The sequence below is a fragment of the Pituophis catenifer genome, unplaced genomic scaffold (genome assembly GCF_029215685.1).
Source record: "Pituophis catenifer annectens isolate HBS135680 unplaced genomic scaffold, rPitCat1.0.hap2 SCAF_2, whole genome shotgun sequence".
Lineage (NCBI taxonomy): Eukaryota > Metazoa > Chordata > Lepidosauria > Squamata > Colubridae > Pituophis > Pituophis catenifer.
In genome coordinates this window covers 176,890,589-176,904,029 of record NW_027256882.1, presented here as the reverse complement: position 1 = coordinate 176,904,029, position 13,441 = coordinate 176,890,589, and the positions used below count along the sequence as shown (strand labels likewise).

At 39.4% G+C, this 13,441-nt stretch overlaps 2 protein-coding genes across 2 annotated transcripts in view; one reads left to right on the top strand and one right to left on the bottom strand.

Annotated features, from left to right (window-relative positions):
• Positions 1 to 1,314, top strand: part of SYP (synaptophysin) — a 32,206-nt gene extending 30,892 nt beyond the window's left edge. The window contains exon 7 of the mRNA XM_070938175.1: positions 1,300 to 1,314. The gene's annotated coding sequence lies outside the window, so the exon portion shown is untranslated. The remainder of the gene's footprint in view (positions 1 to 1,299) is intronic.
• A 3,250-nt stretch (positions 1,315 to 4,564) lies between these two features.
• On the bottom strand, positions 4,565 to 9,733 carry TREX2 (three prime repair exonuclease 2). Its single transcript, XM_070938172.1, has 2 exons — positions 9,675 to 9,733; positions 4,565 to 6,831 (listed from the first exon to the last, which is right to left on the bottom strand). Exon 2 carries the CDS (start codon positions 6,827 to 6,829, stop codon positions 6,155 to 6,157), a length of 675 nt encoding a protein of 224 aa, XP_070794273.1. The 5' UTR covers positions 6,830 to 6,831; positions 9,675 to 9,733; the 3' UTR covers positions 4,565 to 6,154.
• Between the last annotated feature and the right edge of the window lie 3,708 nt (positions 9,734 to 13,441).

Genomic DNA, 13,441 nt, shown 5'->3' with positions numbered 1-13,441 from the left:
ATTTTTGCATTTTCTGACCAAGGGACTTATGTTCTCCTTTTTGTTGCACAGTTTTGTCAACAGGACCTAGAGCAACCCTGGAGACTGTGAGTTAAGGACTGATGTATAAGGAAAAGCAGTGAAAGATCACCAGAGTAAACAAGATCTTTAAAGCTTTGGCATCTGAGTCAAAAGTTTTTAACACCCCACAACTAAGTTTCTGTGCAATACCCTTCCTGTTCACTGCTCTGGTTCTGGGAAATGCCACCCAGCCGCGATAACTTTCCTAACCAGTATGTTGTTATCATGAGTGACAAGCTGTACCCTGTTGATTCACAAGAGGAACATCTTAAATCTTCCCTTGTGTCATGCAGAAAAGATGTTGAGAAAATAATTCTTAAATGTGCAGGATTCCCACTCGATAAAATGTAACATATATTGTACACCTGTCCTGGAGGACATTTTATTAGAAGAAAGGGAGCCTGTTATAACTGGTAAAATAGCATGTAAGAGTAGGTATGTTCCATTTTAAATGGTTTCCTTCTTGCTAGTGTGGCTTCTCTTCATTTGTTGATCATTCAGAGAACAATTCCCCAAATTGCTTGTTCAGGGCAAGAGCTACTTCCTTAATCTCAAACTCCAGAAAGTTATAGGTCAGAACATGCACAGGCAGATCCACCTCAAGCAACTTTTGGTGAAGGACAAGGTGGCCTTACTTCCTTTCCACCTCATGACAGGAGCTGCTTGGAGAGGTGACAAAACAGAGCATCACTGCTAGATAAAAAGAAGGCTTGCTTGAGGAGCGCAAGATGGAACATGTAGCATATCTCTCTCTGTAGAGCAGGGATGGGGAACTATGGCTCCTTTATGACCTGTGGACTTCAACTCCACTTGAGTTGAAGTTCACAGGTCATAAAGGGGCCATAGTTCCCCACCCCTGCTGTAGAGGATGCTATCTTGGGTGTGGGATGCTATCTTGTTGTGTGGCACATGCTCTGCTCAAACTTTGCTTCAGTTAAATCCACATAAATCTAGTACCAGGGCCTCCAAACTTGGCAACTTTAAGACTTGTGGACTTCAACTCCCAGAATTCTGCTGGATGGGGAATTCTGGAAGTTGTAGTCCACAAGTCTTAGTTGCTAAATTTGAAACCCCTGACCTAGTACATGGCAGCCTATAGCTAAGGTAGGTTCTCAGCACTTGAGGACATGAGGGAGAAAATTTCAGAATAGGTGGTCTATAAATCTTATCTTTCACTGCGATAATCTCAATTGGAAAAGACAATCTCAAACATTTCCTAAAGAAAACAAATTTCTCTAGTCCACAGAGAAACTCTTGACATAAATGGGACTTGTACTACTTCCTGTTTTATCCTCACATGGCAATTGAAAGGTAGGTGAGAAGTGATGATCCCATCTAACTAACTGAACATCATAACTAAATATAGATTTGGGTATATATCTCTCCTGATTTTCTTAGCAAATTTGTTGTGTTCCTACAATTGTGTGAATAATTTCTTCAAGCAGGAAGTTTGTTGAAAATCAGCTTTAGTATTTCAGCATTTCCCCATAGTTATTTCACAGTATGTCATACCATAGTATTTTAGTGAATGAAGGAAAAGGTTTGGCAAGTATTGCTGTACTGTATTAAGAAAACTCCATACACAAGTTTACTTGAAATATGTACTTTCATTCATTTATTTTCTCCAGCAGTTAGTACACTAAAAATAAAGTACCATATGCAATTTTCATACTACACAATAATTCTAAAGAATTCTAAAGAATTACCAATTTTTGAGATACATAGAGTCAAACAAACCCTTAAGTTAACTAAGAAATAGATAATTCATTTCAAAACCCATAGATTATTATCCATCCAGATACATTCATCTATTAAATCATATTCTATTAAAAAGTCAGAACAAATTGGAGTGTCACTATATAATTTGAGGAAAGTTTCACAGGTGAAGAACTGTTTCCCCACCCCCTATGGTGTACAATTCAATCTATGATAGTTAAAAAGAAGGCAACTTTGCTTGATTTTGGGATCAATTTATTGTATAAGCCTGTGATGGCAAACCTGTGGCACGCGGAGCCAGATCAGTGGGCATGCGAGGATTGCCCTAGCTGAGCTCCAGCGTGCATGCACGCGCTGGCCAGCTGGTTTTCGGGCCTTCTGGGCCCACTGGAAGTTAGGAAACAGGCCATTTCCGGCCTCCGGGAGGTTGGGGAAGGCCATTTTTGCCCTCCCCAGGCTCCTAGAAAGATTCTGAGCCTGGGAAGGGTGAGAAACGGGCCCACTGTGCCAAAAGCAAGGGGAGCATGGGTGGGTTGCATGTTTAGAGGGGCGGGGCGCATTGAATTATGGGTGTGGGCATGCAAGCACGCGACCCCCCCGTGCAACCCCCGCTTTCGGCATGCGACAGCAAAAAGGTGAGCCATCACTGGTATAAGCTTTAATTTAATCAATTTTTAAAAATCACGTATTTGTTTATAATAAAATCAGTTGGAAAAATAATTCCTACTGATGTCTTAGGCCGCATCTAAGGAGGTGTATCTCACACATTTGGAGAAGGTAGCAACGAAGCTGCATCTTCCAGCATGAGAGAGGGAGAAAAGTTTCTTTTAAGAAAACCTCTGCCAATTTTTTATAATTTTTTTAAAGAAAGTAAATTTTACTTTTTTTACTAGGTGTAAAAAAAAATATGTGGCCAATTTAATTAGGGGACAATTTTAAACTAACTAATTCACCAATTGTACCTTTCAGCCTCTGCCTTTTTTTTTTTTACGTAACTGTGCATATATCAAATAAAGGGATTTTAAAAATAGAAAAATAAGAGAATAACAAAACAGTCCATCAAAAGTAACTGATAATTAAGAGATAAACAAATAAGCAACAGGAAGTACTTCCTAGAACAACACATTTTGTTTACTTAGAATTTTTTTCCACAAGTTATTGCAAGCATGTGGGAGTTTAAATAAGTACTGTGCTAGGAAACTACTTCCTTATGCCAAAATTATTTAGAAATGCTACTTCCGTATTCATCAATACTTATTCATCACAATGCTAAACACCATGGGTTAAAAGCGGAATATTAAAGCCTTCTGTTAGCAATGGTGGCTGAAATATGTAACAAGAAGCATCCAGTTCAAATTTGGTCTCACCCACAAATATATTAAAACCACAATCCCATTCAAAAATAATTTTTTCAATTCATGATTGTAAGCTAAGGCAACTTTATTCATCTCCAACCTGGTGTCTTTCAGGTATTTGTAAAGGTTTCTTTATTATTATAAGACATGCAGGACACCAAAAATAAGGGAGGGGGGGGTTTGGACTACCGGACTGGGCCTCAGCGCTCACATGGGTGAAAGAGTGGATAAATTTGAAGAACAAAAGAATATTGACACTAGAAGGACACGACCTACAATTGGGGTGGCATGCGTCTATGTGTTATGGAAAAAGTAGAATACACAGATATTTCCAAAGGCACTATATCAGGAATGCTCTGCTTTCAGTATGGGAAAAAATGAAACAAAAACATTATATGAAAATACCGGTCTGGCTATACACAACGGAAGCGCTAATACATCCAAAGGCTCTTGAACTAAAAAAAATTGTAAGGTATAAAGATATCCTAAACGAACAAAGACTTAAAATCAAGACAGGAACTAAAAAATCAAGGAATAGATTTGGACTCGTGGCCATATATCCAAATACAAACTAGATATAAGAAAAATGTAGAAACATATGGATTCTATAAAGAACCCCTAGAATTAGATCAGCTATTTCTGGGGACAGATGATAAATTAATAAAGAAAATATATAGCTACTTATGGAATTTTAAAATGGAAGAGCATGTAAAAGAAACTATGATAGTATGGGCTAAAAAATTTGGATATACTATAGAATTAGACAACTGGCAACAACTATGGAAAAGAAACTACAAACTAACGATGTCAACAATATATAAAGAAAACTTGTACAAAATGTTATACAGATGGCATTTGCCACCAGCAAGAATGGCAAAGATGTTCCAAAACATATTGCCAGAGTGCTGGAAATGTAAATAAATATCGGGTTCCTATTACCATACGTGGTGGACCTGTCCAATGGCGAAAAAATATTGGTTAAAGATAAAAAGGTGATTTGAAGAAATGACAACACAATAAATAGATCTAAAACCAGAATTGTTCTTACTTGGTATATTACTGAGAAAATACAATAAAAGAATTATATATTTAACATTATATGTGATAATGGTGAGAATTATGTACGCACAAAATTGGAAAAATGAAAATATACCTATAGATGAAAATGTAATAAAGAAAATATTAGACTGTGCCGAAATGGATAGATTAACAATGAAAATTAAGGATAAAGAGGAAACAGAATACTATTTAACTTGGGACCTATTTTAAAAATGATTAGAAAATAGAAGCAGAAGTTAGTAATTTATAATTAAGGATGATTAATAAAATAAATGCAAATGCAAATAAAAGTAAATATATATATAATCAATAATACCATAAGCAATATTATCACTGGATTATATTTGATTGTAGATTAAATTTTATAGGGCGATTAGAAGGGATTATATTGTAAATATTATGAGAATAACGGTTATAATTATGGGGTATATAAAATTATGTGTATTCAAGAGATTTGATACAGACAGCACACTGCCAAATGGAAATGTTATGTATAACAAAGGAAAATATATAATAAAAATAATAATAATTTAAAAAGGCATTCAATAATTGAAGAACAGACACTTAACAACCTTACTTCAGGATACATTGGGGGGAGGGGAGTTGACATTTGTATCCAGAGCAAATATAAACAATCCAAATCCTCAAAATTTGAGGATTTTTAACGTAAAGACTGTTAACAACACACCCACATTTCAAATGTCATTCTCCATAAAAACTTCTACCCCAATTTAACATAGCTTCAATAAATAATGGAAAGCTAGTGGCAGATTTGTTATCTAAAGCTTGTTCTTCTTATCACCAATAATTTATTTTCCTTCAGAGCACATAAAAAGGATTCCTGAAGTTTCCTTCCAAATATTTTCAAAATCCAGATCTGTCTCAAAGTAAATTTAAATATATGTCTTCAGGAGAATCCCTTTCCTTTATTATTTATTTATTTATTTATTTATTTATTTATTTATTTATTTATTATTTATTTATTAGTTCAATTTTATATGCCGCCCTTCTCCGGAGACTCAGGGCGGCTTTCAATTCTTTAAGCAATAGCCTTCATACTTCTGTATATACCTGCTTAGTAGGGCTTTTTGGCCCCCCCTAAGCGGTGTTCTATTTTATACAAAGTCAGCTTATTGCCCCCACAAACCGGGTCCTCATTTTACCTACCTCGGAAGGATGGAAGGCTGAGTCAACCTTGAGCCTGGTGAGAATTGAATTTGCAGTAATTGCAGGCAGTTGGCAGCTAAGTGCTACTTTAACAGCAGTTTAAGGCTGCGCCACCAAGGCTCTTGGAAAAGTTGACTAAGAAACTGAAACACACATCTTTAAATTTTAGCCTTATGGCAACTATGTACATTATGCTCAAAAGTAATGATGAAAATCTGTAGTAGAATTAGACAAACTCTGTAAATGTGCAAATGAAAAGGAATTTCTAGGATCACGTGGCATTTCAGATTTGAAGAGCAAAATTTCATTGGGACCTTACACAGCATGTGTTGGCCACTTATTAAAGCAGCTGCATCTTCTCCCAGGATCAGACAGTTGCCACATGATCCCAAGTGTCACCCTCTTCAAGTCCAGATCAGGTAGCAGAGCCCACAAGATTTATTGGCGCTCTAATTTATTGATATAGGTATTAGTATTAAAATCCTGAAAGTTAACCGCATTTTCCTTCCCTGTCTCTCTCCCTGTTATACCAAAGGAAGTTTAGGCAGAACCAGATTGAGTTTCTTTCTAGTGTTCTCTTCCTGTTCCAGGCTTAAATCATGTTTTTCTAACTGCCACAGCATATCTTCTCCATGGTCCTTGCTGTGGTTTTCTACATCCAGGAAAGAAAAAGAGCTTGGTTTGTCAAGAACAAGTTTATAAGGTATGGTTTACTCAAGAAATCATCATTTAAAAATCATGGTTCAATATAATGGAAGACAGGCAGTGATAGGATAATTTCCCCCCCCCCCAAGAGATCAGAACCTGTTTGAGTGGTGAAAATCCATAGGTTTAATTTCCCCCCATTTCTGGGCCCCATAGGTTGCCCAATGCTTCAGCACATTGGCCTTAGCAAGAAACACGAGCAGAAGAGTAAGCACATCTCCTTCAGCTGTGTGGGCTCTTGATGGTTCCTCTCCGTAGAAGTACTGGTACAGATTTCCCAGATTATAGCTCAGGTTTGGCTCTCTAAGCACATCCTTCAAAGCCTGCAGTGTGTCGAGGCATCCTGTATCTGCAGGTAAGTCAGTGCCTATTTGCAACAGTTCTTTACGCAGCAGGGGAAAGTCGAAGCGGAGACCATTGTGGGCCACTAAGCAAATGGGGTGAGCTTGCCGGTCTAAAAATCCTTTCAGGGTCTCCATCAAAGAACGGTTGATTTCCGGCTTGCAATTCTGTTCTAGCTCTTGGTTGCTGAGCCCAGTTATAATCTGTGCACCCACAGTAAAAGGTTTCTGGGGGTTGATGCAGAGGGTCAGCTTGTCTATGATGCGAGGGAGCTGTAGTTCTTTTGTCTGTGGAGAAGGCTGCAGGGAAGATTGGTGAACAGCGAAGAGGCACAGCTCCGCTATGCATGGTTGGTCCCTGGGCAACCCGGTGGACTCAATATCAAGGAAAACAAACGTTTGGTAGTAGTTCCAAGGTTCAGTCATGGCTGGCACAAAAAAGGCAAAACGTGTTAGAATCACTGTTAGCAACAACAATTAAGTGGCTTTATCAAGCATTGCTTCATCCACCAAGAACCTGTCTGGGTTGTATTCCCAAGTGCCATAAAGTGTCCCTGACTACTATCATCATCATCTGAAAAGACACGCCTCGCACTCAGATGTTCATATTAATGAATAATGCTCCACAGTCTGACACACAAAAGAGGAAAGTCATTGTTCAATTGTACAAGTGAGATTTCCCTTTAGGAACAAATCATGGTTTAATGTTGCTAATGGTCTTCCTGTAAGGTAGGAGAAACTCATATCCATATTGCATTTTGACAAAACAGTCCATGTTGCCTAGTATGACCTTAATATTCTTTGCTCTAAACCAAGATGCCCAGAATTTTGTTATTGGTTCCTGTTATTGCCTTTCGTCCAGGACTCACGGTGATGGACACACAGGACTTCCTCTGTCAATTTTCCCCTTAAAAACAACTCTGTGAAATGGATTAGATTGAGGGAGGGACACTGGCCTCAAATCACCCAGAGGGCTTTCATGCCTGAAGTCAACCTCAAACTGGGTTCAACTCTATAACCACAAATCCAGGATGTCAACCGCTATATGACATGAATGTCTTCTCTGGACTAGAACTTGAGATTGTTTTTAAAACTGCATACATAGCCAGATAAATGTTCCTCCTCCTCTACATTTCATAAAGCAACTGTATCTTGCTGCTTCATGATAAACCTTTCATCATGCTCTGCCTACACAAGTTATGAAGTGACTTGTTTTCCAGTTCTGAAAAAAAATTTTTTGAGTAATTTTATTTCCAAGGCTCTGCATACCAATGAGTAGACATCTATTTTTAAAAAATTATAGAAGGAAAATGTACCAAAGGGCATTGCTCTACTTTGTGTTTCCTAAAGCTGAGGTGAGATTTTGAAATTTCTGTGTTTTTTTTTTCAAACTTTACATCATAGTTTTTGTATGTTTTTTGTAACAGGAAATCATGACACAAGTTGTGATCAAAGGGGCTTCTAAGGCCATGAAAAAGAGGTTGTAATAATTTGCAGGCCAGGTTGCAAGTTGTCTTCTCCTGTCTTGAAGATACAGGATGTACCTCAGAGTCCAAATATTCCCCTCTACAGGCATTATAGGATGAGCAGATGCAAAGAAAAATGTTAGGTTATGATTCTATATAGTGAATAACAAAAATGCTGGGGTTAAAAATAAGTGGAGTGGATAAAGCTTAGGAAACAAGAAATTTATAAAATTACAGGACAGAGAAATAAATTATCTTCGTCTCTCATATTACCAGAATTCTATTAATATACCGTAATTTAGAACACAGAACATGGAATGATAGGGCTGGAAGATCCTGTATCATTCTGGACAAATGGCTGCCCAGTCTATTCTTGAAAACAGTTTTGGAGCACTCAAAACTTCCAGAGGTGAGCTGTTCCACTAATTAATTGTTCTCACTCTAGAAGACTGGTCATTTAGGTTGATCAATGTAAGTTTCACAATCAATAGCTTACAATATGCCATTGTCAATTGTCAATGACTCAAAAGAGGAAATATGAGCACTCCTTTAAATAGAAAGGCAGACAATAAATAAATAAATCTTGTTCTAAACAAGGTAAAACTGGATTCTAAATGGCAAGGCAAACAATAAGTGAGAAGTCCTCAGGTTCATGTTGTACTCTTACAATTACTATAGCTAAAACATCAGCTTGTAGGGATGGTCTAGAAAAGTGTTTTCAACCCATAAAGACTATTTCCATTATCCTGTTACTCTCCCAATCAGGGGAAATAATGTGAATTCTTTCAATGTGACATCTGCCAGCAATGCCCCTTTGGGTTCTTAAGTAGGCCAGACAGGGTAAACTTTATGCAAAATAATTAATGGACACAGGTTTCGCATTAGGACTGAAAACCAGAACCATGTTATATCAGAGCATTTAGCTCTCCTGGATCCTCCCTAGCAGACCTCATAATGGCTAGTTTACAAAAGCGGGACTTTAACAGCACCATCAAGTGAGAAATGGTTGAACTCACATCAAAACGTTTCTAGGCAACCTTAGAAGGTCTCAACAAATACAATGAGTTTGTAACACTTCACGCTTGTTAACGGGTGAGATATTTGCAACCCCTCTCGCATATATCCTGCACCTACATAACCATCTATTTCTCCCCCCAATTTAATTTTTTTTATTTCATTTGTCAAGAACACATTAGGTAATAAGTATAATAAGTATAAACGTAGATTGGATACATAAAATAGATACAAATAGAGGAAAGATTAGGACAGGGACGGTAGGCACGCTGGCGCAAGCCCCTTACAGACCTCTTAGGAATGGGGTGAGGTCAACAGTAGACAGTCCTAGGTTAAAATTTTGGGGGTTGTGGGATGAAATCAGAGTCAGGTAGTGCATTCCAGGCATTGACCACTCTGTTGCCGAAGTCATATTTTGCAATCTGCAAAAAACAAATCCCACATCACCCTCGCACTCTCTGCATCCGATGAACTGAGCTGCAGTTCGCCAAAGCGGATGCTTTTAATACAGTGTTGTCAGTCGTAATAGGTGTCATCCGACTCCTCCTGATTCTTACCCCCACAGACTGACCTGGCTCTCCTCCTGCAATAACTGGGGAAGAGTGTCCGATGGCTTGAGACAACAACGCCCGTCAGCGCCACTGCCGTATTTCGGTCCTTCGCTTTTCAAACTCACGGAAAGGGGCAAAATGAAAAGGGGAAGCGTCTTTTTCCTCTCTCCTGAATAAGACAAAACATCTCCCCGGCTCACATGCTGGAAATGGACAGGAGAGAGGCGTTATGTATCTCACCTCACCGCGATTCTCCAGGCGCAGAAGCAGCAACGCTTGAACTCCCGGCTCGCTCGCTCTCTAGAGAAACTGAAAGCTGCATGCCCGGGCAAGTTCTGGACAAGATCCTCCTGTTCAGTGGGAGGGGCGAAGGAGATGGGAAGGGCAGTCTTTCCCAGCCCAGAGTCTGATGGGAGATGTAGTCTTTTCTGCTCAATGGAAGGTGTTCTTACAATTCGGCCTCCCTTTGTCCGCCGAAAGCTTCTGGAGGGGATGCGGCTTCTCCTGTTTCCTGGCGTCAAATCGCAAGGGCCCATTTTGAGACTAGACTGGGCTCATGGAGGATGCAACTAATACTGTAGTGTCGAAGCTCCGTTCGCAATATCTGGCTGGATTCATAGCCGGTGCCGGCAGAGGACGGCCACGAGAAGAGAAACGTTTACGGCTGCCTACTTACCGTATCTGGTCCATAAAATTCTGGACGACCATCAAATGACAGCAAGGAGCGAAAGGTTTCTTTGTGTCTTTGCTGCCATCGCGTGTCCTTACAGAGTGTTAGGCTCACATACTTAAAACTTCCTGATACAGATTGAAGGCCCTGAGCTCTGCAAACAGGGCTTGCCTTTCTTGTGTTCCCAAGTCATCTGGTAACTCTATGACAGCACTTACTTTTCTTTAGAAAGTAATATAAACTTTCCCCATGTTGTCTGGACATTCTGGGAGATACAGTCCCAACATACTGAGTTGGGGAAGATTCATTAAACTGATTAGGTGTAATGTGTGAATAAATCAATATTTTCTAGACAAGTTGCTTATTTACTAACCTGATACAAGCAAAGAACAGCTGAAATATTTCACTCACACCAAAAACCACGAGGAAAACTTCCCATTAATTATACCATACATTTTATTTTAGCCCAAGATTTTACATATTACACATTTCACTTGCTCTATCACCTCCAAATTATTCTCTTCAGGTTTATCGCTTATAACAGTGGTCCCCAACCCCCGGTCCGCGGACCGGTGCCGGGCCGTGGAGTACCTGGCACCGGGCCGCGCAGCGGCTGGGGGACATGAACGCTGCAGCGCAAAGGCTCCTGGGCCGTGCGCAAAAGCTCCTGGGCCGTGCGCAAAAGCTCCTGGGCCATGCGCAAAGGCTCCAGGGAAGAGAGCCCCGCGCAGGTACGCACGTGTGGCCCAAAGCCCCCACCCCTGCGCGCGCTCAGCGGGCCACGGTAAAATTATCAAAGGCTGATTGGTCCGCGGCGATAAAAAGGTTGGGGACCACTGGCTTATAAGATTTTGGAAAATGCATTATAAGCTGGATAGGTCAAAATAAAACAAAATCATGCAAATCTAAATACATTTATTAAGAAATTAATCTTGCTGAGGCCAGTGAAGCTTATTCTCTTCAAGTAGATTGCAAGATTTGAACTTATTTGCTGGTAGACATATAAAGGAATGTGTTATAAAGTAGAGCTGTTAGAATCAATTTCAAACAGGTCCTTCAGAGTTTAATTGAAGATAATTATATGACTGCCAGATTTATATACTGGTGCACCCCAAAGTATTGCACAACTTTCAGGATCTCCAGCACTATTGGCAATCTTGCATCAGTACAGCCCAAATTTTTTTGAATCCATCCTTATTTCATGATTTCTCATCAAGTAATTAAGAGCCTTGATGGTACAGTGGTCTAAGCACCCTGTTATTAACACAGCTGCCTGCAATTACTGCTGGTTCGAATCTCTCCAAGGCTCAAGGTTGACTCAGCCTTCCATCCTTTCTAAGGTAGGTGAAATGAGGACCCAGTTTGTGGGGGCAATAAGCTGACTTTGTATAAAATATACAAAAGTATGAAGGCTATTGCTTAACGCATTGTAAGCCGCCCTGAGTCTCCGGAGAAGGGCGGCATATAAATCGAATTAAAAAAAATATATGTATCAACCTAAGAAAATCTTTCCCAAATGTTTGCATGTTGTATTAAACTGGAGGAAACTGTAAAGTTGAACACTCCCCTATTTTAGCAAGTAAGATTGAAGACATAAGTTTAAGTAATACTTAAAAAGTAAAGGTTCCCCTCGCACATATGTGCTAGTTGTTCCCGACTCTAGGGGGCGGTGCTCATCTCCGTTTCAAAGCCGAAGAGCCAGCGCTGTCCAAAGGCGTCTCCATGGTCTTGTGGCCGGCATGACTAAACGGCAAAAGCGCATGGAACACTGTTACTTTCCCACCAAAGGTGGTCCCTATTTTTCTACTTGCATTTTTTACGTGCCTTCGAACTACTACGTTGGCAGAAGCTGGGACAAGTAATGGGAGCTCACCCCGTTACCTGGCACTAGGGATTCGAACCGCTGAACTGCCGACCTTTCGATCTAGAAGCTCAGCGTCTTAGCCACTGAGCCACTGCGTCCCCTAAAGTAATGCTTACTTTAACACAAATAAACAAAATATAAACTGAGGTGTTGAACATTGACTAGGTTGGCTCATTATATTAAAACAGAATCATTTTGGATAGTGAAATGGGTGGCATATACATTTAATAAATAAAAATAAATAAATTAGCCTTCCTAAACCTTGCCCCTCTTCAATGGTGGCAGTGGCAAGCCACCATTTAGGATTAGAAGAGGAATGGGAATACTCTCCCCTTTTCATCTTGCAGGAGAAAAGTGAGTAAAAGAAGTAACTGGGCTGAACCAGCAATCATTTAGATATTCAAAATCACTGTGTTTAATCCTCACACTCAAAGTATGGTATCCATCTTCATTGGAACACTGATGGGATTATCAAATGGTTCAAAAATTGCTAACTTGGCAACGACTTAACTATTTTTTCCTAGCTGAAGTAAAAATGTTAAATATTAACAGAAAAGTGATAATTTTTCTTGAACTCACATCTACCGCCCATTTAATGATTTCACAAATAATGTTCAAAAAAGAGGAAGAGGCCAAAAGATTAAAGACAAAAGCAAAAGGCAAACCAAGACAGAGGATGGCCTCCTAGCAAGTACCCTGTTCGGCTTGATATACCACTTCAGGGCTTTTGGCAACATCAGTCATTTTACATTCTTTGTACTGCTCTCAATCTTGAGTTGCAGTTATGAGGAAATGTGGGAAATCTAAAAAGTGTAAGATCAGCCCCACCCACCCAACTTTTTGAAGCAGTGCCACCTCACACAAAAATATTAGCCAGGCAGAGCCATTTGAGTAAGAAGAGGTCAACCAGAAGATAATTTGCCCCAAATCTGTTCAGATTTGGAACCAATCCTAATCGCAAATCTTGGTATTTTATAACCCTGTCCATTTCCATGTTTTCAATGTTACTGTCTTTTGGAAAAAAAATCCTCAATAAACCCAACATGGTTGTGTCCAACCACAGCAATGTCTGGTGTGCTATGAATCAAGTATCCATCAGCATGTTTAAAATCCCAGAAAGTTTCACTGTCATTTGTCTGTGATTTAATATTTCCAGAAAATGGCTGAATCATATTTTTAACATTTGTATTAAAAATTTTTATCAACACCCATCCTGTGGCATATACAGGTAGTCCTCAACTTACAATCACAATTTAGAGCAAAATTTCCATTGCCAAGCAAGGTTATTGTTAAGTGAATTGTGCCTGATTTTACAATTTTTTTTTTCCATGGTTAATTTAATCAATGTAGTTGTGATTCATGTGGTTTTTAAGTGAATCTGGCTTCCTCCACTGATCTTGCTTGTTGGAAGCCACCAGGAAGATTGTAAATGGCAATTCAAATGATGTATATTTGCAATGATTGGAGGACACT